The sequence below is a fragment of the Archocentrus centrarchus genome, chromosome 11, assembly GCF_007364275.1.
Source record: "Archocentrus centrarchus isolate MPI-CPG fArcCen1 chromosome 11, fArcCen1, whole genome shotgun sequence".
NCBI lineage: Eukaryota > Metazoa > Chordata > Actinopteri > Cichliformes > Cichlidae > Archocentrus > Archocentrus centrarchus.
In genome coordinates this window covers 21,380,048-21,401,637 of record NC_044356.1, presented here as the reverse complement: position 1 = coordinate 21,401,637, position 21,590 = coordinate 21,380,048, and the positions used below count along the sequence as shown (strand labels likewise).

The 21,590-nt window shown below is 41.1% G+C and overlaps 2 protein-coding genes across 4 annotated transcripts in view; both read right to left on the bottom strand.

Annotated features, from left to right (window-relative positions):
• Positions 1-1,204: 1,204 nt before the first annotated feature.
• asb4 (ankyrin repeat and SOCS box containing 4) lies at positions 1,205-4,623 on the bottom strand. The gene is made up of 6 exons (XM_030741847.1): positions 4,083-4,623; positions 2,621-2,920; positions 2,289-2,531; positions 1,945-2,192; positions 1,728-1,841; positions 1,205-1,471 (listed from the first exon to the last, which is right to left on the bottom strand). Exons 1-6 carry the CDS (start codon positions 4,621-4,623, stop codon positions 1,283-1,285), a joined length of 1,635 nt encoding a protein of 544 aa, XP_030597707.1. The 3' UTR covers positions 1,205-1,282.
• Positions 4,624-5,344: 721 nt separating this feature from the next.
• The window catches only part of ppp1r9a (protein phosphatase 1, regulatory subunit 9A), a 53,578-nt gene continuing 37,332 nt past the window's right edge, over positions 5,345-21,590 (bottom strand). For all 3 annotated transcript variants that reach the window (XM_030741541.1, XM_030741540.1, XM_030741542.1), the window contains exons 8-20: positions 20,097-20,150; positions 18,115-18,344; positions 16,417-16,513; positions 15,217-15,352; positions 13,677-13,765; positions 12,734-12,866; positions 12,559-12,619; positions 11,911-11,970; positions 11,681-11,729; positions 9,971-10,090; positions 9,644-9,667; positions 9,176-9,358; positions 5,345-7,431 (exon numbers count right to left, since the gene is read on the bottom strand). In XM_030741541.1, the coding sequence (XP_030597401.1) occupies positions 7,249-7,431; positions 9,176-9,358; positions 9,644-9,667; positions 9,971-10,090; positions 11,681-11,729; positions 11,911-11,970; positions 12,559-12,619; positions 12,734-12,866; positions 13,677-13,765; positions 15,217-15,352; positions 16,417-16,513; positions 18,115-18,344; positions 20,097-20,150 (1,419 nt within the window). In that variant the 3' untranslated portion in view covers positions 5,345-7,248. The remainder of the gene's footprint in view (positions 7,432-9,175; positions 9,359-9,643; positions 9,668-9,970; positions 10,091-11,680; positions 11,730-11,910; positions 11,971-12,558; positions 12,620-12,733; positions 12,867-13,676; positions 13,766-15,216; positions 15,353-16,416; positions 16,514-18,114; positions 18,345-20,096; positions 20,151-21,590) is intronic.

Genomic DNA, 21,590 nt, shown 5'->3' with positions numbered 1-21,590 from the left:
ATGATTTACTGTGTCTATTCTGATCAAATCTGACAAGAATATCAAGCTGCCATCTCTCTTTTTACAAAGTTATCCCTGTTCTTGTGCTTTCTTGTGCTGTAGTCAGTGTTTTCAGTTTTGTGGCTACACACAGTCCAGTGGAAAAACAAGCACTTGTTCCAGAGTGCTTTGTCAAGTGTTTGTTCTGCAGAAAGTGGAACATGAGTTTGAGAGTGAGCATTAAGCCTGGTTGCCGGGTAGATTTGGAGCCTCCTTGGCATGTGCTGTCATAGACAGAGAAGCTGGTCGACATTGCACAGGTGGAAAGAAATGACAGCAAAGAGACTCATGCAAGACTCTTTAGATGCTTCTTTTTTGGAGGGCTAAAGGCCCTTCTGTCCCGTTAAAGACTAAAGTAAATGCAAGATGGTGATCAAAATGGTTCTTTTTTCAGTTTTATTATTTTCAGAGCCCTGGAATTGCATCACTGATCGATCATGCAACTGCCCATGTTTTTAGGTTGCTCTGAGTCAAGACGGGCATTATTCAAAGTTCTGTCCTCGAATTTGTTTTATCCACTATTTTAATAAACCGCTGCACTGGAATTGGAAATTTTCTCTTTATGGAGACAACAATGTACTTTGCTCCTGTGCAGATTCTAGTTATGCAGCCGCTCTACATCTACAGCGCTCATTTAACCTTCAAAAAAACCCACCCCCATAATTTGGTTGTTATCTGTGAAAAGGCCAAATGGTTGTTTTTGAGTGCAAGAAATTCTGAATATGGGAGTTTGTTCTTATAATAACAACCTACCAGACACATCATTTGGGTGGATGAAAAAGCTTACTTTAAAAGTTAATCTTGTTTTCCATTCTTTACAAGAAACAGAATTACTGTTATAAGTTATTTTTTGGGCAGGCCGCTAACTCCACTATCAAACCTTTAGATGAAGTATTTAAGCTCTCTATCAATGAGGAGGAATCAACATCTTTTTTTTTTTTTATTTTTAATTTTTAATTTTAAGCTATTTTTTAAAAAGCACCCCCCCCCCCCCCCCCCCCCCTTTTTCCTGTCAGTCCAGCTGTCCTGGAATGTTTGTAGCTAATAACTAAAGAAGACCTCTTTTTTGTTCTCTCTCTGTGAGCTTTCTGAATTTTCTAAATAAATAAAATGTTAATGATGATGATGTTTCATCTTGCTCTCGCATTTTTCATTTCCACGGTCAGCGGAGAGGCACTTAATAAATGTTTCTATTCAGCTCATTAGGCCACATTCTGCACATTAGACAGCCAAAGCATCTCCATCAGTACAGCATCCCCTCAGGTTCCAGTAATAAGTATTTCTTCATGGATAATGGCAGAGGCAGCTGTGGCACTCCTCTGTCACAGAGCCTGCCCAGGGCGGCTCTGATGGCACATCTGCTGAGGTGAAGCAGACTGCGAGGAGCGTTGATGCAAACGGCAAACATAGAGTCGTAGAAGTCTTTATGGCGCTGGGGAGACCAAAACAAAAACACAAAACACATGGTGCTGCATAACTTCAACTAGAGGACACAGTCAGCCATATTTAGCTAATGTAAGCATGCTGATCAATTTTAAAGGGCATTACATTAATTAATTAGCAGTAGCGACATCATATGGCTTTGACACCTGGTCAGTGAATTTGTTCATCCATATATATTTAATATTTTAACATTATGTTCTTAGACTCTGACAGAAGACAGTAGTCTTTACCCAGTCTAACGCTACCTTGTAGCAGTCATCAGGAATAGCAGCTCTCCACTTCCTTGTGGGCTTTATACTTTCATAAGAGTTAACCAAGATTTCTATTACTCGGGGGTAGTCATGACAGGACTGCAACACCTGTGCAAAATATCACACAATATATATATATATACTGATTGTCTGGTATTTAAAAAATGCAAACAGCAGCACAAATCCACATCATCATCATCATCATCTGTACCTTGTGGAACTGTGATGGGTAGATCCGTGCTGAATTGTAGTTGAGCAGCAGCTGAAAGCAGAGGTCCGGTATGGCCATGGGTCTGACTTCTGTCACCTTGATGAGATACTGAATGGGGGAACAGCCGTTGATGTCCATGGCTCGAGGATCTGCTCCAGCCTCCAGCAGCATCTTTATGAGGACGTGATCACAGTTCCAGGCTGCCTTGTGAAGAGCTGTTTTGTGGTCCTCCTCCTGAAGATTGGGATCTGTAACAGAAATCAAATCTCAAACAGTGCAGTGGCATTTTGGGGGGGTGAGGGTGTTAAAGTCAAAGTCAAGGAAACTTATCCAGACTTTCTGACCAGCTTGGTGGTCCAGCAGGAGGCGACAGACTAGATGGTGGTCTTGGCTATAGATTTGCTCTTTGGTGTCAAAAGCCCAGTAGGCTGCAGTCATCAGAGGAGTCTCCTGCATAGAGTTCATTGCATTCACAGATGCTCCATGAGCCAAAAAGAGAGCCACCAGCTCCGGGACACCAAATCTGGCTGCTGTGTGTAGAGGTGTGTCCGCTTCATTGTTGTGGCTCGCCTTGTTGACTTTCGCACCTCCATGAGGGGAAAAAAAAAAAATGTTTCAGCAGTTTCCAGCATGTGTATTTGTACTTTCATGCGCCCATGCATCCTCGCCTTCTCACCTTTGAGTATGAGCTGTTTGGCACAGCCTACAGACTCCTGGGTAATGCAGTAGTGCAGCGGTGTGTGTCCACTCAGTGACAGGCTGTTGACCTTTGCCCCATGATCCAAAAGCAAGGCCACACAGTCTTCATTGGAGACCTCGCAGGCCACATGCAGCGGAGTCTTCCCATTGGGCATCCGGTTCGCAGCTGCGCCTTTCTGAAGAAGTACCAGTGCTGTTTCCACAGCATTGTACATCACACATACATGGATCCCCATTGCCCAGGACTTCTCCAGTTTGTAGCCTGGTAGCCAGTATCCTAAAAGAGATCAGAAAATTAAGAAGTAATTCATAGCAACAGTAAAGGTGTTATACTTTTTTTCTGAAGCACAGCAGCTTCATTTAAGTGCTTTGTAACATATGAGTTACACACACAGAATCCAGGATACTGCATTAAAGTGTGTGTGTAATAGTCCCCCCTGTGTAGTACAGGTGCTGGTCATAAAATTAGAATATCATGAAAAAGTTGATTTATTTCAGTAATTCCAGAGTCTGGAGGAAGAGAGAAGAGGCACAGAATCCACGTTGCTTGAGGTCCAGTGTAAAGTTTCCACAGTCAGTGATAGTTTGGGGTGTCATGTCATCTACTGGTGTTGGTCCACTGTGTTTTCTGAGGTCCAAGGTCAACGCAGCAGTCTGCCAGGAAGTTTTAAAGCACTTCATGCTTCCTGCTGCTGACCAGCTTTATGGAGATGCAGATTTCTTTTTCCAACAGGACTTGGCACCTGCACACAGTGCCAAAGCTACCAGTACCTGCTTTAAGGACCATGGTATCCCTGTTCTTAATTGGCCAGCAAACTCGCCTGACCTTAACCCCATAGAAAATCTATAGGTTATTGTGAAGAGGAAGATGCAATATGCCAGACCCAACAATTCAGAAGAGCTGAAGGCCACTATCAGAGTAACCTGGGCTCTCATAACACCTGAGCAGAGCCACAGACTGATCGACTCCATGCCACGCCGCATTGCTGCAGAAATCCAGGCAAAAGGAGCCCCAACTAAGTATTGAGTGCTGTACATGCTCATACTTTCCAGTTGGCCAGCATTTCTAAAAATCCTTTTTTTCTATTGGTCTTAAGTAATATTCAAATTTTCTGAGATACTGAATTTGGGGTTTTCATTAGTTGTCTGTTATAATCATCAAAATGAAAAGAAACAAACATTTGAAATATATCAGTCTGTGTGTAATGAATGAATATAATATACAAGTTTCACTTTTTGAATGGAATTACTGAAATAAATCAACTTTTTCATGATATTCTAATTTTATGACCAGCAGCTGTAGATTGCTATAGTCAGATGTAGGCTCTATGGAAGTTTTGCACCGCCTAGTGGTTAATGGACTGATTACCAACTACAGAGGAGTGTATGAAATATTATGATTTGGATTTAGTACACACACACAAACAGTTTTCCCGCACCTTGTTTGTATGAGGCCAGGACCATGCTGGGATCATCCACCTCCAGCACGGTGTCAATATCTAGTGTGCTGGTATGTAAAATCTGCAGGACTTCCTGTGCATTGTTTGCCTGCAAGGCCTCCAGGAACCGTTCTTTCAGCTGCTTTTCAGCCAGTTTTCTGGGACTCAACTCCTCCATGAAATCTCTGAGAGAAGGCCCTTGGTTTGCCAAACCAGCTGGCTCAGAGTTTAATATTGTCCATAAAGCACGGAGTACGTTGGAAAAGAACGCACAAATGTTGACGATGAAGGATTCCAGCATACCAACCATTCCAACAACTCCATGAGTCCGATCACAGGAGTTGTGTGGAGAAGAAAGACAGAAATAAAGTAGAAGAAGGGCAACAAGTGACAGCAGTGCGTCATCAGAGGTAGAAAATAGTCCTGGAGAGAAATTAGGATGAATATAAATAGAAAGCAGAGAGGGTGGGACTGGAGAGCTAGAGCTGGCTGACTCTAGACCAGTTAGTGTGCTGAGAGATGTTGACTGATAGAAGGGCATCATGCCTTTCTGTCAGTGGGCATGGTAAAAATAATCAGCTTCGTGAACATGAGAGGAGCATGGGGAAAAGAGAAGAGAAAAAAACCCAATTATAATATTTCTCTGTGTGTTCGACTGCACAGGACACAGATTTAGTAAATATGAAAAGAAGAAATAAAAGCAAACTGTGGACAGTGGCTGCACATTTTATTCAGTGTGACAGGTAGCTGCCCTTTCAAAGTTTTCAGAATGCGAAAAAGACAGCAAAAAAAAAAGAAAAAAAAAAAGGAGGAGGAGAATAAGCACAGCTTTTTAAAGGTGAAAGCATGGCTAGCAGTTTGTGGCAATTATCTTTTGCTATCTCTACATACATGAAAGACAAAACCTTCCAGACATGACTCCCAACATTTGTGTTTTTGCCCACCAGGAGCACTAAGGTCTTATCTACAGTATACGATGGTTTCATCATGCCAGGCAAGCTCGGTCAAGCACATAGAAAAGATCTGGAATCACATTTTCAGCTCAGGTCTGACCTTTAAGCATCCTCAGCCCTCTGGCAAACTGAGCACGCACACTGACACAATATAAAACAAGGCTTCTTTAGGATTCTTACAGCATATTGCTCTGTGTTTTACTACACATACAAAAGAGTCTGCTGACCAACTTGTCAGGGTGTGTGTGTGTGTGTGTGTGTAGGGGGGGGGGGGGGGTATTAACAGAAGGATTCAAGTGTTACAAAATATTTCATAAGAATACATCATGAGCGGTTTATTGGAATAGCATGGGAGCAGCACTATGGTGGTGTTAGAGGAAAACCACAAGCACGATGGGACAATACTACTGACTTTTTATCTCTCCTTCCATTATAAACCGTTAAATCCTTCATTCGATAACAGCCATTTGAATTTCAATCACTTTCTAATCATGTTTTGGCAAAAGTAGGTAATCATACAATTCTGGATAAATAATTAAGTGTTAATAATCCTCTTACTTGTTATCATAAACAATAGTACATTGCTTCATTAAATACAAGAATAAATAAATAATAAAACGATCTACTGTCATTGATACCTGCATGGAAGTATGGGTAACCCCATCTATTCTTGTTCTCAACCTTTTAGCAGCACACCAGACAGGGTCCTTAAAACAAAGATATCATTACAGCTGCCTGTATAGCTCTCATGGTGGATCTAATTTGAATGTAAACCTATGGAATAAATCTTGGGAATGATAAAGAAGTAACACAGGTAAAATGTCTCTCAATGAGCTTCAAAAGCTTAAAACAAGAACTGAAATTATTCCAAAAAGTAAATAAAAATGCTTTGAGTCCTAAATGAACTAATTTCATAATAAAATCAAAAATATACTGCAGCTGTAAGGTACAATTTCCAGTGTAACATCAAAGTTTCAGGTGGAATCATCTTTAAGACAGCTTCTGCACTTTTGGTGTCTTTGATCACAGAAAGCATCTTTATGGCAGCATTACAAAATGTTACTTGAGGACATTCCAGAGAAATTTGCATGACAAACTTTGTCATGTGAGATAATAACATGACAGGATGGAGGACATAGTTTAGTCTATTGTATGTGTTCTGACACTCACACAGAAGCGGGCAGAGTTTGGAAAAATTCTACTAAGCTAGAATTTCTAAAGGCAGCGGCAGGTATTACTTTGTTACTGAGAGACTATAAAAAGAGGTCAAAAGCAGGTTACAAGCGGGAGTCAAAGCAACATTATGCATATAAGCAGGAAGTTTCATTTTTTTATCAGCTTTTCTGTTCTTGTGGTTCAGGTTAGGCAAGTTAAAAATTTAATAATTACACAGTACCTGAAATCTCTATTAGAACAAGCCCATTCAGTTCAGGATGTCTTTATCATTCATACTTTAAACAGCTTTAGTATGGTACATGTATATGGTAAGGGGCACTGTACGCCAGTACACAGGTCAAATTTACAGTGGTCGCACTTCCAGTGTTCTTGCAAGAAACTGGGGAGCTCATTTCTCCCAGAAAAGCTCTAATTTCCAGTTCAGCTCCTTTAGGATAGTTCCAGTGTTGCCTTCTTCAGTAGTAAAAGTAAGCACCATGGGGACACCCAGTGGTGGGAGATGAAGACTACCTCATATAATTCAACACAAAGACCTGAACTGTATGCGCTTCAACAAAGCCATAAAGAGATTCCATCGACTTCAACAGGATATACATAAGTCAGACATCCTTATTTAGCACTGTACACTGTCCTTATGTCTAGGTGCTGTAATGGGTAAGAGAAGTCTCTAGAGATGATGTGGCAGAAGGATGAGATGAACTTTTCACAGGTGTACTCTGGACATGAACAAATAAAACCAATTTACAGCTATAAACAGCAAAATAGAATCCATAAATTCTGGCAAAAAACACAGAATGGATGTAAAACGAGGCAAATGAAGGGCAGCATTCTGTTATCCAACTGCTCATTTTGGTTTCATTTGGTTGGTGAAAAGGTCACTCAACAACAACTGACAGCTGGGTGTGGAGCTCCACCTTTTAGAACTAGTAAGTAGGTGTCCCTCAGGGTTCATTTGTGGGGCCTCCTGACGTTCTGTTCCGCAAGGTGCTACTTGGTGTGGTGCTACAGTAAAACGGGAGGTAATCTGAGGGCTCGTTTCACTCTGCTGCGCTTTCTTTGCGTGCATCTTTCTGCTGCTGCTCCAGCTCTCTCTTCCGCAACTTCTCGCGCTGTTTTTCCATCTTTTCTTGGTTCCTCTTGGCCTTTTCCATCATAACTTTAAGGTCTTTGATCTTCTTCTTGATCAGCATTCGATCCTGGGAAGAAGTGACTCCGAGGGCCTGAAACAAATAAGCAAATTTATTTTTTACATTTCTCTCTATATATCATTATTTGCCTTTAAATTAAAATTCTTTACTTTTCTTTTGTCTGATTCTCACTGTTCTCAGAAAACTAAGAAAAACCAAGTACATTCAGTAGCCTGTAGAACCACCTTTAGCAACAATAACTTGAAGCCAAGGTTTTTCTGTATGACTTCATCAGTCTCCCACATCATTGTGGAAGATGTCTCATATGTCTCTCATATGAAGTCTCAATTCATTGAGATTTCATTTATGCACAGCTCTCTTAAGGTCCCACCACAGCATTTCAATCAGGCTGAAGTCTGGACCTTTACTGGGCCATCGCGACACTTTAATTATTTTCTTTTTCAGTCATTCTGTTGTAGATTTGCTGCTGTGCTTGGGATCATTGACCTGTTGCATGACCCAATTTCAGCCAAGCTTTAGCTGTTGGACAGATGGTCTCACATTTGACAATAGAATACTTTGGTTTACAGAGGAGTTTATAGTCAACTTAATGACTGCAAGGTGCCTGGGTCCTGTGACTGCAAAACTCACCCAAATCATCACCCCTCCACCACCGTGCTGACAGTGAGGTGTTTGTGCTAATATGCTGTGTTTGATTTCATCTAAACATGGCGCTAAGCTTGTAGAGTCTGAGATGTAGCTCTTAGGTTTTTTGCAGTTTTTCTGAGCATTGCACAATCTGACCTCGGAATGAATTTGCTGGGAAGTCCACTCCGGGGATGATTGTGTTAACACACTCCTGAATGCTCCAGACTAGCAAACTGCTAGTCAATGGCTCACCTCTATAATAATTCTCCTTTTATGGAGGTGGTCACACTTGTTGATGATCACTTTGTCAAGTGTGTTTGCTTAGCAGCACCTGACTGCTACTTATTTAATCTATATTACCAAAAGTATTCATTCACCCAGCCAAATCATTGAATTCAGGTGTTCCAATGACTTCCATGGCCACAGGTGTATAAAAGCAAGCACCTAGGCCTGCAGACTGTTTCAACAAGCATTTGTGAAAGGATAGGTCGCTCTCAGGAGCTCGGTGAATTCCAGCGTGGTACCGTGATTGGATACCACCTATGCAGCAAGTCCAGTCATGAAATTTCGTTGCTACTCAGTATTCCGAAGTGAACTGTTAGTGGTATTATAACAAAATGGAAGAGATTGGGAATGAGCAACTCAATCACAAAGTGGTAGGCCATGTAAAATCGCTACCAACCTCCAAACTTCATGTGGCCTTCAGATTAGCTCAAGAACAGCACACAAAAATATTCATGGAATGGGTTTCCATGGCCAAGCAGCTGCATCCAAGCCTTACATCACCAAGTGCAATGCAAAGCATCGGATGCAGTGGTGTGAAGCGCGCCACCACTGGACTCTAGAGCATATGTGTTCTCTGGAGAGACGAATCATGCTTCTCCATCTGGTAATCCCATGGATCAGTCTGGGTTTACTGGTTGCCATGAGAACGGTACTTGTCTGACTGCACTGCGCCAAGTGTAAAGTTTGGTGGAGGGGGGATTAAGGTGTGGGGTTGTTTTTCAGAAGTTGGGCTCTGCCCCTTAGTTCCGGTGATAGAACACCTTTGGGATGAATTAGAGTGGAGACTGTGAGCCAGGCCTTCACAATGTATTTATAGGCTTTCCAAAACCGAGCTACCAATTCTAATTTGTATGCATTGGAAATATAATTAAAATGTATTTAATAACAAAAAGATCTAGGTTACCTTGAGCTCAGTGCTATTCAGCTGTAGCAGTTGCGCTCCATCTACATTTTTGGCAGTGAATTCTGGGATATGGTGTTCTAAGTTGAGACCCATGAGCCAGCGGGCCACTTGCTGGGAAGTCCACTCTGTAATGCTGCGGTTCTGCCACTGGCACTGCTTTAAAAGCTGCCCCTCATCAAGGATCTGAACATATATGACAAAGAAAAGAAGTACATAAGATGCATAACCTATCAGCCCTACCATCAGTGTTTAATTTGGATGAATAATGAGCTCAAACCTAGTCAACAACATCAAAAAATCCACTGATGCCTACATTCAACATGTAGAAATGCTTAAATTCTGTGGGACATGAAGAGAAAAAAGATCCTTCCATACGAAAGATGAGTAGCAAGGAGACAGACAAATGGTTTATGCATAACTCAGCAGACACAGAGACACACATGCAGTAAAAGACAGCCTCAGTCTCACCTCATCATCTATCATATCCAGACTCTGAGTGTTGCAGCATAGAAAACAACAGAAAATGAGTGGGTAGTTAACAGAACAGAAATGAAAAGGCAGCCTGTAACCCCCCCCCCCCCCCCCCCCAAAAAAAAAATCTGCAATAAAAATAAGACAAGCGGTCATGCAATAAAAAAAAGAAAAACTTTCTGGATGTTTTCTATAACAGTACATGTATCATCTGGCAAACTGGCAAAGTATGAATTATTCAATTCATATGCTCGTATTCATGGTTCATTTTTGCATACATGCTAAATAGTGACCCATAAAAAAAGTTTCAGGAACATTTAGTACCTCATCTGAGGAGAGCACCAGAGTGTGTGAGTGTCCCGACATCTTGGCTTCACTGAGCAGACCGCTGATCTCCACTGAGCTGCTGCTGCTGGCACTCAGATCATCACACAAAGTGGGTGCCTAAGAAATCAACAACACGTTCGTAAGACTTGTGCTGAGAGCCAACTGGCTTTGCGGCTGAATTTAGCTGATTAGTTGGAGCGCTTCTCTCTTATCGATGTTTCTGTGCAGTGTTCTGTGAAGTGCAACATGATGTTGCATTAGTATGTAGATGTTACAAATTTAATCAAGAATGAATTCTTAAGCAGAGAGAGAGAGAGAGTGGATGAGGAGTAAATTAATCAAGAAAATGAAGGCTTTTCCTCTCAGAATGTAACTGATGTGCTTCATCGTGCTATTAAAAATGAAAGAAGACTAACATAGGCTCAAAGAAGAAATGTGTGTACATCTGTCATTTTATTAAGATGCTTGGATAAGGCACAAACTGTAAAATGAAGCTGGACGCTGTTCAAATCTGTTCGTATTGTGTGAGAGAGCGTGGACATCCAGGATATTTTAGCGTTACAATCCAATTCCTGCAGAGAAGTACAAACTAACAGGGTGAGAAAGGCGGGTACAACACTGCCCTGCAGGAAATACTGCTGAAAGTCATCATCAGTGACATTCTGAAAAGTTATTTTAACTATTAAATGTTCCTTTCTTTCTCTTGAAATACACAGATTTATAGTTTTAGTGATAAATGGCTGAAAGTGTAGAGCTTTGTCTTATACTCAATAACATACAGCAGCTTAAACCAGTTCTTTTAGTCTCAGTACCATTTGAGGTCAAAGTGAGACTAATCTCAGGCTTAGACTGTCAGCTTTCTCCAGCTCCACATAACTATAATTAAGCATAAATTCTGCACTGATTTATCTTCTCATATGCACTCTTCTTAAGCTGAGCGTGTCCTTAGAGTAAGAAAGGACTGAATTGGTGCAGGATCAAAAATAATCTCCTCTTTAATCCTATGGTAACCCCATCTGATATTACACAGGATTAGAAACAGTTTTCATGCAAGTGCCTACAAGTTTAATCTTATTGTATCAGAATGAGGTTTAACTGATTTTATACACATTAGAAATGCACTCATTTGCACAGTGATCAGATTTTTCTGCTAAATTTGAATTAACACCTAAAATAAGATCATATGATTGTTAAAATGGATATGTTTTTTGCAGTGTTGCTAAAATTATAAAACCCAATTAGGATTTGATCGACCTTCTCATTGATTTATCTGGCAATTAATAATGCAATTATAATGCAATTATGCATTTCGATGATTGTGGCAAGGTAATTTCCTTTTATCCAACCCCCCAATTACCTTGTAGGGTACTAAATTATTTTCTTTTCAATAGATTAAGTGTTATTACAAAACATAAAGGAATACAATACCACATAATATGAATAGGAGAAGAAGTGTGGCCATGTGAGTGAGGTCTGTTCAACAGAAACAACACAGTACATTAAAGCTGGAAAGCAAATAGACCAAACAGTAACCTGCAGAACTTACAGTGCGTGTTTTACTTTTATAAACAAATAAAATAATGGTTATAAAGCACTGTAAGTATGGTAAGAAGCCTCTTTTGATGACAAAGCAAACTGTCCTTCAGCATTCTCACAGCAGAAAGAATCAGTATTTGCCCAGCGTACCAGTGACCAAACCTCACACACCTTGGCCTTGAGTTTCTCTGGACTGTCCTCTGCTGACGGGTCTGTGGAGCTGAGAGAGAGAAAGAGGTGCAGGGAGGGAGAAATTACATGAAGGTCAGTGGTGAAGATTTTTGTAACACAACTCCATTAATAGTTCCTGAATCAGCAATTATTAAGTAGAAAGTAAAATCTAGTGTTTATCAGATGGCGGTAGACAAGGAAAAAAGAAACAGGAGTGTAACTTGTAATACCTGTTTCCAGGTGAGGCTCTGGGATCTTTGTCCTTCACTTTGGTTTTCCTGAGGGAGGACCTGAAAGAAAAGGAGAAAAGTGAGAAATGGAGTTAAATAACACATGTGATGCAGTTTTTTTGGTGTATGTGCTTTGTTAACTATGATCTTTTAGTAATTATTCAGACAAAATGCCTTACGATTATTAAAAATGTACACAATAAATGCTGTACATAAATATAGCACATTTTTCTTCAGTTTTATTTGCTCATGTGCGCTCATTGCTCAGTATATTTGTAAACCATGATATACGCTCACGGCCTCTGTTCGGTGCACATGTTCAGTATCTCGTTAAAGCAAACATATATTCATATATACTCAAATGGCCTCCACATTCACCAGACCTCAATCCAATAGAGCACCATTGGGATGTGGTGGAACAGAAGATTTTAGGACCTTACTGAATCTGTGCCATGAAGAATTAAGGCAGTAAGGGGTCGGTCCAACCCGGTACAAGCAAGGTGTACCTAATAAAATGTCCAATGAATCTACATGGCAGTGCTCTCTATGTGTGATTCTTGTGTCTGATCAAAATCTATCAACGATCAATACACAATCTACATCAATTCACTCAAAAAGTTACTGTCATTGCATTATTTACTATCTTACCCAGGGTCCAGAGCTTGTCTCTGCTCCTCCAAACTATAAGAAGGGCTCGGAGACTGAGAACCTGTGATCAAAAACATCCCACACTGACATTACTGTTACTTCAAATGATGAGCTTATACGGCAAAGAAGAATTAGTAAACACAGTTTTGCATCATGAGGGTGCAGGAGTGCTAACCGTGGAGTGTTTTTCTGGGGGAGCCCTCTGCACTGCCAGGGACCCTAAGTGCTGGCACTCCTCCATCACAAGAAGCCACACTACAAATTGAACCCGAGCGGCTGTGGGATGGACTCCCATGACCTTCAAAGATCTAATGGCAGACAGAGTAAGAGACATCAGGTTAATGGAAGAGGCAATGAAAACATGAAAAATGGTAGGAGAGGAAGTGATACGAGGCCAGAATACAGATAAAGTAACAAGAGCAAGAATTGTAACTGAGGAGAGAGCAAAAAGAGGGAGGCAAAACCTCCAACGTACTCCCATAGAACAGAGAGGGAATAAAGTGCAATCAAAGAATAACAGATCTGAGCAGCCAGAGCTACACACTAATCCGACAGAAGTCACTTGACATACTTTCACCATTTCTAATTCCTTGCCCCCTTTTCCCCAGGAAGCACCACAGTGACTTAGCTTCTGTGCTCCTGCCAATTCTGATCCAATTCTCGAGTTGTTTATCTAAACTGAACTCGCTCCTCCTCTAGCTGAGTTAAGTGACAGCATTAGTCAAACCCGAGCCTTTCATCCTGAAAAAAAAAAAAGACTGTGGCTGTTATTATCACACTGGGAGAGACAATAAGTTGTGACAGAACCACACACTTAATTAGAGTGGCAGAGCAACACGCGGCAATTAATCCATTAAAAAGAATAAAGTGGAATGGACAGGGGTTAAAGACACGCACAAACACACACATACCAAACACCCTGTGGTGAAATCTGAGACATATTAAATGTAAGAGCAGACTAATGAGAATAATGGAGCTCGTTTGATTAAAAGTCACATCTGTCTGCATCACGTCTGGTTGACATTTCAACAGATGTCGCTAAATAAGAAATCACATCATTGTGTTAAGGCTTCACTGAGTAAAAGAAAACTGTGTGGGTTATGTGTGTTAATACAAACCTCTCCTTCTGTGGAGCACATGCTGTCTCTGGGAACTCCTCCATAGCCCTTCATTTTGCTGGGTGAGTGGGGGGAGCCCTCCCTCAGGTCTAGAGTCACACCCATATGCAAAAAGAAAAGAGTGAGCAAAAGCAGCTTGTGGGATACATGTGCATCCCTTCATGATGACATCTATCCATCAGATACGTGTGTGTGGTTTTTTTTTTTTTAATTTTGCTTAAATTTTACTTATTTTGAACTTCCTACTTTTGCCCAGACCTTCTGCTGACGCCCACATTTAAATACATCTATTAAAAAACATCAACTCAGTTAAAATGTCCAAACTTCCCCCGTGTGTGACACTACTAATTAGGCAGACAATTATCATTTTTCTGCTCATTCCTTGAGTGCCCATGGAGATGCTGTCAGATGAAACAAAAACTGAATCACTTAAATTTCAGAAGATCCTGTCTTCTCCTCCCACATGTGCTCTCCCCTTTATGTCCTGTTCCAGCTGTAAATCTCAGCCCCCTCGTTTTAATACTGCATAATGGGGCTGCATCATTCCTCTCACTGCCATCCAACCACTCCGATATCCCGTCTGCACTGAACTGTATTAGATATGGCCCTTCTCTGTGCACACTCTGTTCTGTCTGATACAGCCACTGAAATAAAGCCAGCGGAGCTTAAAATGACTTGAGGAGAACAAAGCCAGACAGATGTGCCCAAAACAGATCACTTGCTTGTTTTTGTTTGAAGTGGTCCAAAGTGAAACCGGAGTCAGAGGTGCGAGCGTGTGCGAAGGTTAAGGGAGCGTGTGCGAACAGCAGCGGATTTGCAATGTGAAACAGAAATATCAGTATTGACTGCAGTGGATTTTGTGTATGCGTAGCCATTGAGTTTACAGTTAAGAAATAGTGCCATTTTATTTTAATGTACTTTACAAGACAAGAATAGTCAATAAACCTTAAGAAAAAGCTTGTGGTAGCATTGATGTGGTGCATTATGGGTCACTGCAAGGACAACAACCAGGAGCTGTCACTTTTTAAACTTATGTTTTCTTGCATAAAAAATAAGAATGGAAAAAGCTATGTTACTTTTACCCATATTAAACTCAAGCTAAGAGACTGCTTAGCTTATCATAAAAGCTGGTAACAGAGGGAAACAGCCAGAGCTGACCAAATCTGCCACCGCATTTCTAAAGCATCTAGTTTTTATATCAATTAAACCAAAAGTGTAAATAAAGAATGCACACGGCCACCTGTACAACCACAACTTCTTTTTATATTTCAGTTTTCCACTGGATCAAACAAAGCAAAACAAGATATGACATATTCATTAGTGGGCTTTAGAGATGCTGGTAGGCAGTTCTGGCTTTACTCTCAGAGCTGCTAAGCTAAGTTAGCAGGCTGCTGGGTTTACCTTCATATTCAGATCATATTCTGACAGATATGAATGATATCGAGCTTCTTGGTAAGAAAATGAACCAAGTGGTAGAATAACAACATAAAGAAATAGTCTAACAATTATTCCATCATGAGCAGTTCCCTCACAAACAGACCTCTGGCTTGTGTTGAAGCTCTGTTCGGGCTGCGCTGCTGAGCGCCGAGCCTCTCAGAACTATTGCTGTTGTTGTTGTTGACCTGGATACCGTTCTGCTTCATCAGCTGCATTAGCTCAGACTCTAATGTTGCAATCTGTAGGGAGAGGGAGCGATCAATGTTAATCATCTGTAGGCATTTACCTGTCCAAACAGCTGCTTCAAAGCATTGGAACAATTGGTGACATGAGGAGATGATCATAAATCACATTTATATTCATCTTGAGAATACTGAAAGTGGGCCTATTATGTATGAACACCACTGCAGCACATTCACAGATAGAGTCTTGTCAGTGCTTTTTGCATGGCTTATTTACCAAGTCACAAATATACAACAGTGGCACTACAGGTTTTACCAGTGTTTATTTGGACTGCCGCCATCTTCAATTGCATAGTCAAAGTTTCCTTGACTTTCTGAGTTGGAAATCCAACTTTAGGCCGCATTCCAGTTGAAAATTCCGACTCTGAAGTTGGGATTTCCGACTTTCAAAGGGAATGCAGTGACAGCTCTGGCTGTAAGAATGGAAGCGACACCCACCTGCTGTTCAAAGCTTTTGTTTACAAGAGACAACCAATGAGAAGAAAGCTCGCTTAAAGGTAGAGGAGCTGAAACAGCTTGTTTCAGATGATCAATGAACTGAGGGGCTGCACAAGGGTGTAAGGAATGGATGCCAATAGTGATCAAATGTATAGAGTAGAGGCTTTTCTGACAATTCAGCTGTGAAGAAGGGCCATAATTATAGTTGTGCCACTCTTCACTTTTATTGGACAGGATGAAAATGACAAACAAGGGACTGGAGAGGGGGTACGACATGTATAAAAGGTCATCCACTGTAATCAAAGCTTTAAAGTAACCAAAAAAAAGAAAAAAAAGTTTGACAACAGATGTGACCACTGGGCTTGTGCAGAGCACAAGAAAGACAAAGTGTCAGAAAAAGCACAGGGGGGTGCTACTAAAGATCTGTCTGTCCATGCTGATTATTGGCTTTGAATGTAATTTCACACACAGCCAGACTATATCACTCATTAGCATATTTTCAATTTTATTTAAGGCCAAAAAGCTTATTTTTTCAGCCACACTCTGAACAGCTACGAGGCAGGAAGGTATTCAGTTATGACAAAAATGAAAAGTGGACAGAAAAATTTAAAGAGATAGTTTACCCTGACTTGCAGTCCCTGGATCTCAGCCAGGTGAGCTTTCTCAGCCTCCTCCAGCCGCCTCCTCTCTGCATCCTCCTTCTGGATGAATTCCACCTCTCTGGAGGAACAGGAAGGAGGGGAGAGGAGTTGTGTGTTAACACAGGAAACAAGATACATCTACAATATGTGTATGTGCACATTTCATCATGTGTGACAGTGGCTGCCTCTCGCTGAGCTGTGGTAATAAGGGAGTTGAGGTTGTTTGAGGATGCCAGCATGACTCATTTTACCCTGATCCTCCTGTTCCTAGTTAACACACAAACGCACACACATTTTTTTTTAACCTCTGCTTTGCTCTTCTCTATTTGCTTCCCTTTCTCATGTCCAGATAGCATCTTAGCTCCTCTCACTGAGGATGTGAGGGAGAGACACAGGGAAGGATACACCTGTGTTTCTTCACTTTAAGCCCCTCCAGATGGCTGCTCTCTCCATAAAGGTGCATTTAAGGGATCTGAAGACCTCCACGATGGCAGATGGGAATGATTTCCAGGTCACAGGAGGAAAAAGCATGAGAGGAAATTTGCACAATGAAAGGCACCCAATCTCTGTCCTCTGGAGCCCAGGCTTAAGCTACAGATCAGCTTGGAGAGTTTGTTACATCACTTTGCTTCCTTTTGGCCTGCAGGGCATAGCCAATTATATGCAGTCAGACTGAAGCTGAGCAGGAGAGGTTTTGATGGGACTGACCAAAAGAATCAATGCACAGAAAAGGAGGGAGCACTGCACTGGATTAAAATGGAAACTCAGTTCTTACTGTTGAACGGGATAAAAGAAAAGAGAGTTGCTCCGGCTCACAGATGGAAATGAGATAGATATTATTAAAGTGAGGGTGGCTGTAAAAGAAAAAAATAAGGAATTCATCCAAGTTTTTTTTTTTAATTTAATTAAAACATGTTTGTAGGATTGAAGGCAAAGTACTAATTTGAAATAGTTTAAGTGTTATAATAATAAATGTGATATTTCCTTCCAAGCTGAAGAAATTATCACAGAAGGAAGCCAGAGTAGATTTAATGAATGAATCGAAGCAGAAGTTTCTGACTAAGTTATGCTTTTGTTAATTACAGAAATAGACTGGTGTATAGCTAACTGGACAAAATCTATCGAACTTCATTTTAATCTATTGATTTCTTAGATAATAGCCAACATGCATAGAATGTGAAACTCTGTTAGGACATTATTGTCTCCTTCCCATTTTTAATCACTTGGATGTTCAGTTTTCCTGAGCATTAGCTGCCATAAATCTTTTTTTTTTTAATCTGCTATCTCACATTAGAACACTAAAATGTAAAACTAAGTGAACATAGTAGACAAACCTCACATTTGTGACTGTAAATCATAATGATTTTTTTAATGATGCAGCACATGATGATTCAGCACTTCTGTAATCCAGTGGTGCTCAAAGTCTAATGCACAAATTACTGTAAGCCCAGATAAATTAGCTTAATTAGAGAGTGCGTGATTAGTTATTGTAATCTAAGTTGCTGAAAGCAGTTCTCTACATTAGACTTACATTTTCATGCTATTAGCAAATGGGCGTATGCAAATAGAAGCCAAAACATTATCAGTGCTCCAGAGCTCAATGTAACTGTGATTCCTTGACAGAAAAAACAGAAACAAAACAGTGAGAAGTCCAATGTGATCAGTTTAACCAAGACTCACTTCTGCTGGAAGTCTTTGATGAGCTTCTTGGCTTTGTTATACTTCTTCTCCAGAGCCTGGTACTGGGCCTGGGCCTCCTTCAGGTGTTCGTTGACGGTGTGGCAGAGGGTCTGTGCTTCAATCCAATAGCTCTCCAGCTTCAACATCCTTTCCTTGTTCTCCTCAATGCTGGCCTTCAGCTGGCTCTTCTCCTTCTCCCAGCGCTGCTTTTCTCGCTCCACTGACGCCAGCTACACGAGGACAAAATTAACATTATTTATAACACAGGCACTTTTTTAAAAATGTTTCTTTTTGCCATTATTATTATTAATGTTGAACAATACATATACAACACATTACAGATCTACACAAATCAAAGGAGATAAGGAAAAACAGCAACGTCTAAAAGGATATATAACCAATACTGAGTAAGAAGTCAAAGTGATTTTTAATTGTTCAAAAGGAGGACATTCTACATGTGTTTTGTGGACTTGGAGAAGGCATTCGAGCGCGTCCCTCAGGGTATCCTGGGGGGTGCTGCAAGAGTAAGGGGTGTCTGGCCCATTGTTACAGGTCCATTCAGTCCCTGTACAGAGCTTGGTCCGTATTGCCGGCAATAATTCAGACTCATTTCCTGTGGGTGCTGGACTTCATCAGGGCTGCCCTTTGTCACAGATTCTGTTCATAATTTTTATGGACAGAATTTCTAGGCATAGCCAAGTGGCAGAAGGCTTCTGCCTTGGTGGCCTCAGAATTTCATCTCTGCTTTTTGAGGGTTTGAGGGCACTGGAGCAGTTCACAGCCAAGTGTGAAATTGAAGGTATGAGAATTAGCACCTTTAAGTCTGAGGCCATGGTCCGGAAAAGCCGGAAAAGAGGTGGAGTGTCCACTCCGGGTCAGTGACGAGTTGCTGCCCCAAGTGGAGAAGTTTAAGTAGTTCAGGGAAGATGGGAGCAGGAGACTGGAGTCCCGGTCCGTTTTGGTAAAGAGGGAGCTGAGCGTGAAAGTTCTACGTACCTACCTTCACCTATGGTCACAAACTTTTGGGTAGTGGCTGGCCTCTTCCCTAGAAACAAGCTGAAGAGTGAAGTCATTTGGGAGGGGCTCAGAGTAGAGCTACTCCTCCACATCGAAAGGAGCCAAATGAGGTGGTTTGGGCATCTGACTAGGATGCCTCCCGGGCGCCTCCCAGAGGAGGTGTTCCGGACATGTCCTACCAGGAGGAGGCCCTGGGGCAGACACTGAACATGCTGGAGAGATTATATCTCGCCTCAGAGGAGCTGAAGGAGGTGGCTGGGGAGAGAGAGGTCTGGGTTTCTCTGCTGAGGCTGCTGCCCCCGCAACCCAGCCTGGATATGTGGAAGAAAATGGATGGATGCACATCTTACAAGTTTTGAAAACTTTCATATATTATCAGATAGCTTATCCCTCAAATCAAAGCATAAATAGATACATTTTCAGTAAGCAAAATTTAATCAAAAATAAGAGCTTCAGAAAAGATCTTTCTGGAGCAAAGTCTGCATCAGCAGCACAAACTGTAAAAAAAAAAAAAAGCTTTATAGGCACCACTTTGCTCATATTGATTTATAGCTCATTAGTTTAAGTATTGATCAAAAAAGCATCATTAAATTTTGACAGAGCATGTGAATAATAAACCATCATTTTATGTATGCAGGCGTAACTGCATTCACAGAGACCCTGGCAACACTGAGCACTAAAGAAGAACATTTTGGACATAAATAAATATATAAAAAGACAATACCACCAACAAGATTTGTGCAAACTGTATTTAAAGCATTTTAACTGTGCATTTTTTTTCTTTAAAACAATCTCTTGTTTTTAACTCCAGAGACTATTTCCCAAATTTTTCCAACCAAGCTTGAAGCACTGCTCCCTGGCTATCCTGACCCTAGTCCCACATTCATTTAAAAATCATGTGAACACTGACAAAATGCACCCACAGCCAGTCCCCTGACTGCCCGCTGACAGTTTTAATCTCTTACCTTGTTTTTTAGCTTCTGGATCTCGGCCTCGGTCACTGTGTGTTTGATTTGGAGCTGGTAGCAGAGGAGGAGAAAAAAGAAAAGAGGAGAGAAAAGAGAGGGCGGTCAATAATCAAATGGATGGCTGAGCAGGATCTCTCTGCTGTCGATACAGTGTGACGGACAGAGGCAGCCGACTCTGTCCTCCCCGTGACAGCGTCCCAGCTCCAGCACTGACATGCACTCTCAGAGGAGAAGCAAGGAAAGCTGAGGGATGCATGAATAGCTAAGCAGTTTAAAAAAGCAATAAAGGAAAAAAAAGATCGTACATTTTCTAATAGGAAATAAATATATGTATTTTCAGTGCAATGTAAAAACTGTTTAATATATAAACCAACTAGATAAAAAGAGAGTTAGAGGTACAAGTTGAAACGAGCAGTCATTAAGAGGGAGACAGGAAGTTAGATAATGATTGGACAGAAATAGGAGAAGAGGAGATGAAGAGAGAGAAGGATATGGAAGAAGAAATACTGAAATGGAAGCAAGTGAAAGCTCTAAGAGAAAAGCAAAGGCATGACACAAAGAGCTTTGGCGGAATATGAAACATTACAATACTAATACTGGCACTCATACTTTTTTTTCTAACTTGTCCTTTTCATCTGAAAGATTCTTACTTCATTATGTCTGAAAAAAACAAAACAAATGTCGGGTTCCCATATTGTATTTATATACCGAAAAAGGTTATCTTTGTTGTAATCATTCACTGTCTCTGGTAAGATACCCCTCCCTGATGTACCTCCAGTGACAGAAAATCAACAGTCAGAGTTCTGTTCAAAAATTCATTTTAAAGTTTGCCAAAAGTTACTGTGAGGTTTCACTAGTTTGAGTTAAGAAATTTTCACACATGAACTTCAAATAATTTTTGGGAGAATCGCATCAGGATATTTTTCACAGTTCTCTTTTCTCACATGCAGCACACAGCAGGAAGCAGTTCGTATTCTCACTGCTGGAAATACTCGCTGAGGTTGAGGGAGTTGCCTGGATAGGGCATGCAGGATGATGCGCACTCACTAGTAATGAATGCAGTGGGATATTAGCTGCTCTATTCACACATCAGTGCAATCCAACATCACACAGCCTGCGTGTTACAGAACTGGCAGGTTAAAAAGACCAGCTAATGTCCAAAAGACTGCATCGGACATGCACTTTAAATGCACCCCTACTGGGTAAGTCCTAGAAAAGTTTAGGGCTCCAGTGCATGTGTGAAAATAGTAAATAAAGACAAATGAGTTGGGTATCGTCCAAGTTGTCTGTGTAGATTCTCAGTTATCCAGGTCATAGTAGTCTCTGGAGCTTGAAAAAAGGCGACTGGACTTCTTTTTGTTTCTTGAAGACGTTTCACCTCTCATCCGAAAGGCTTCTTCAGTTCTCAACCAAATGGTGGAGAGACCCAGGTATTTAAACCCCTGTGGGCGTAGTCCCCTGGAGGTGGTTATGACCCTCTATTGATCATGT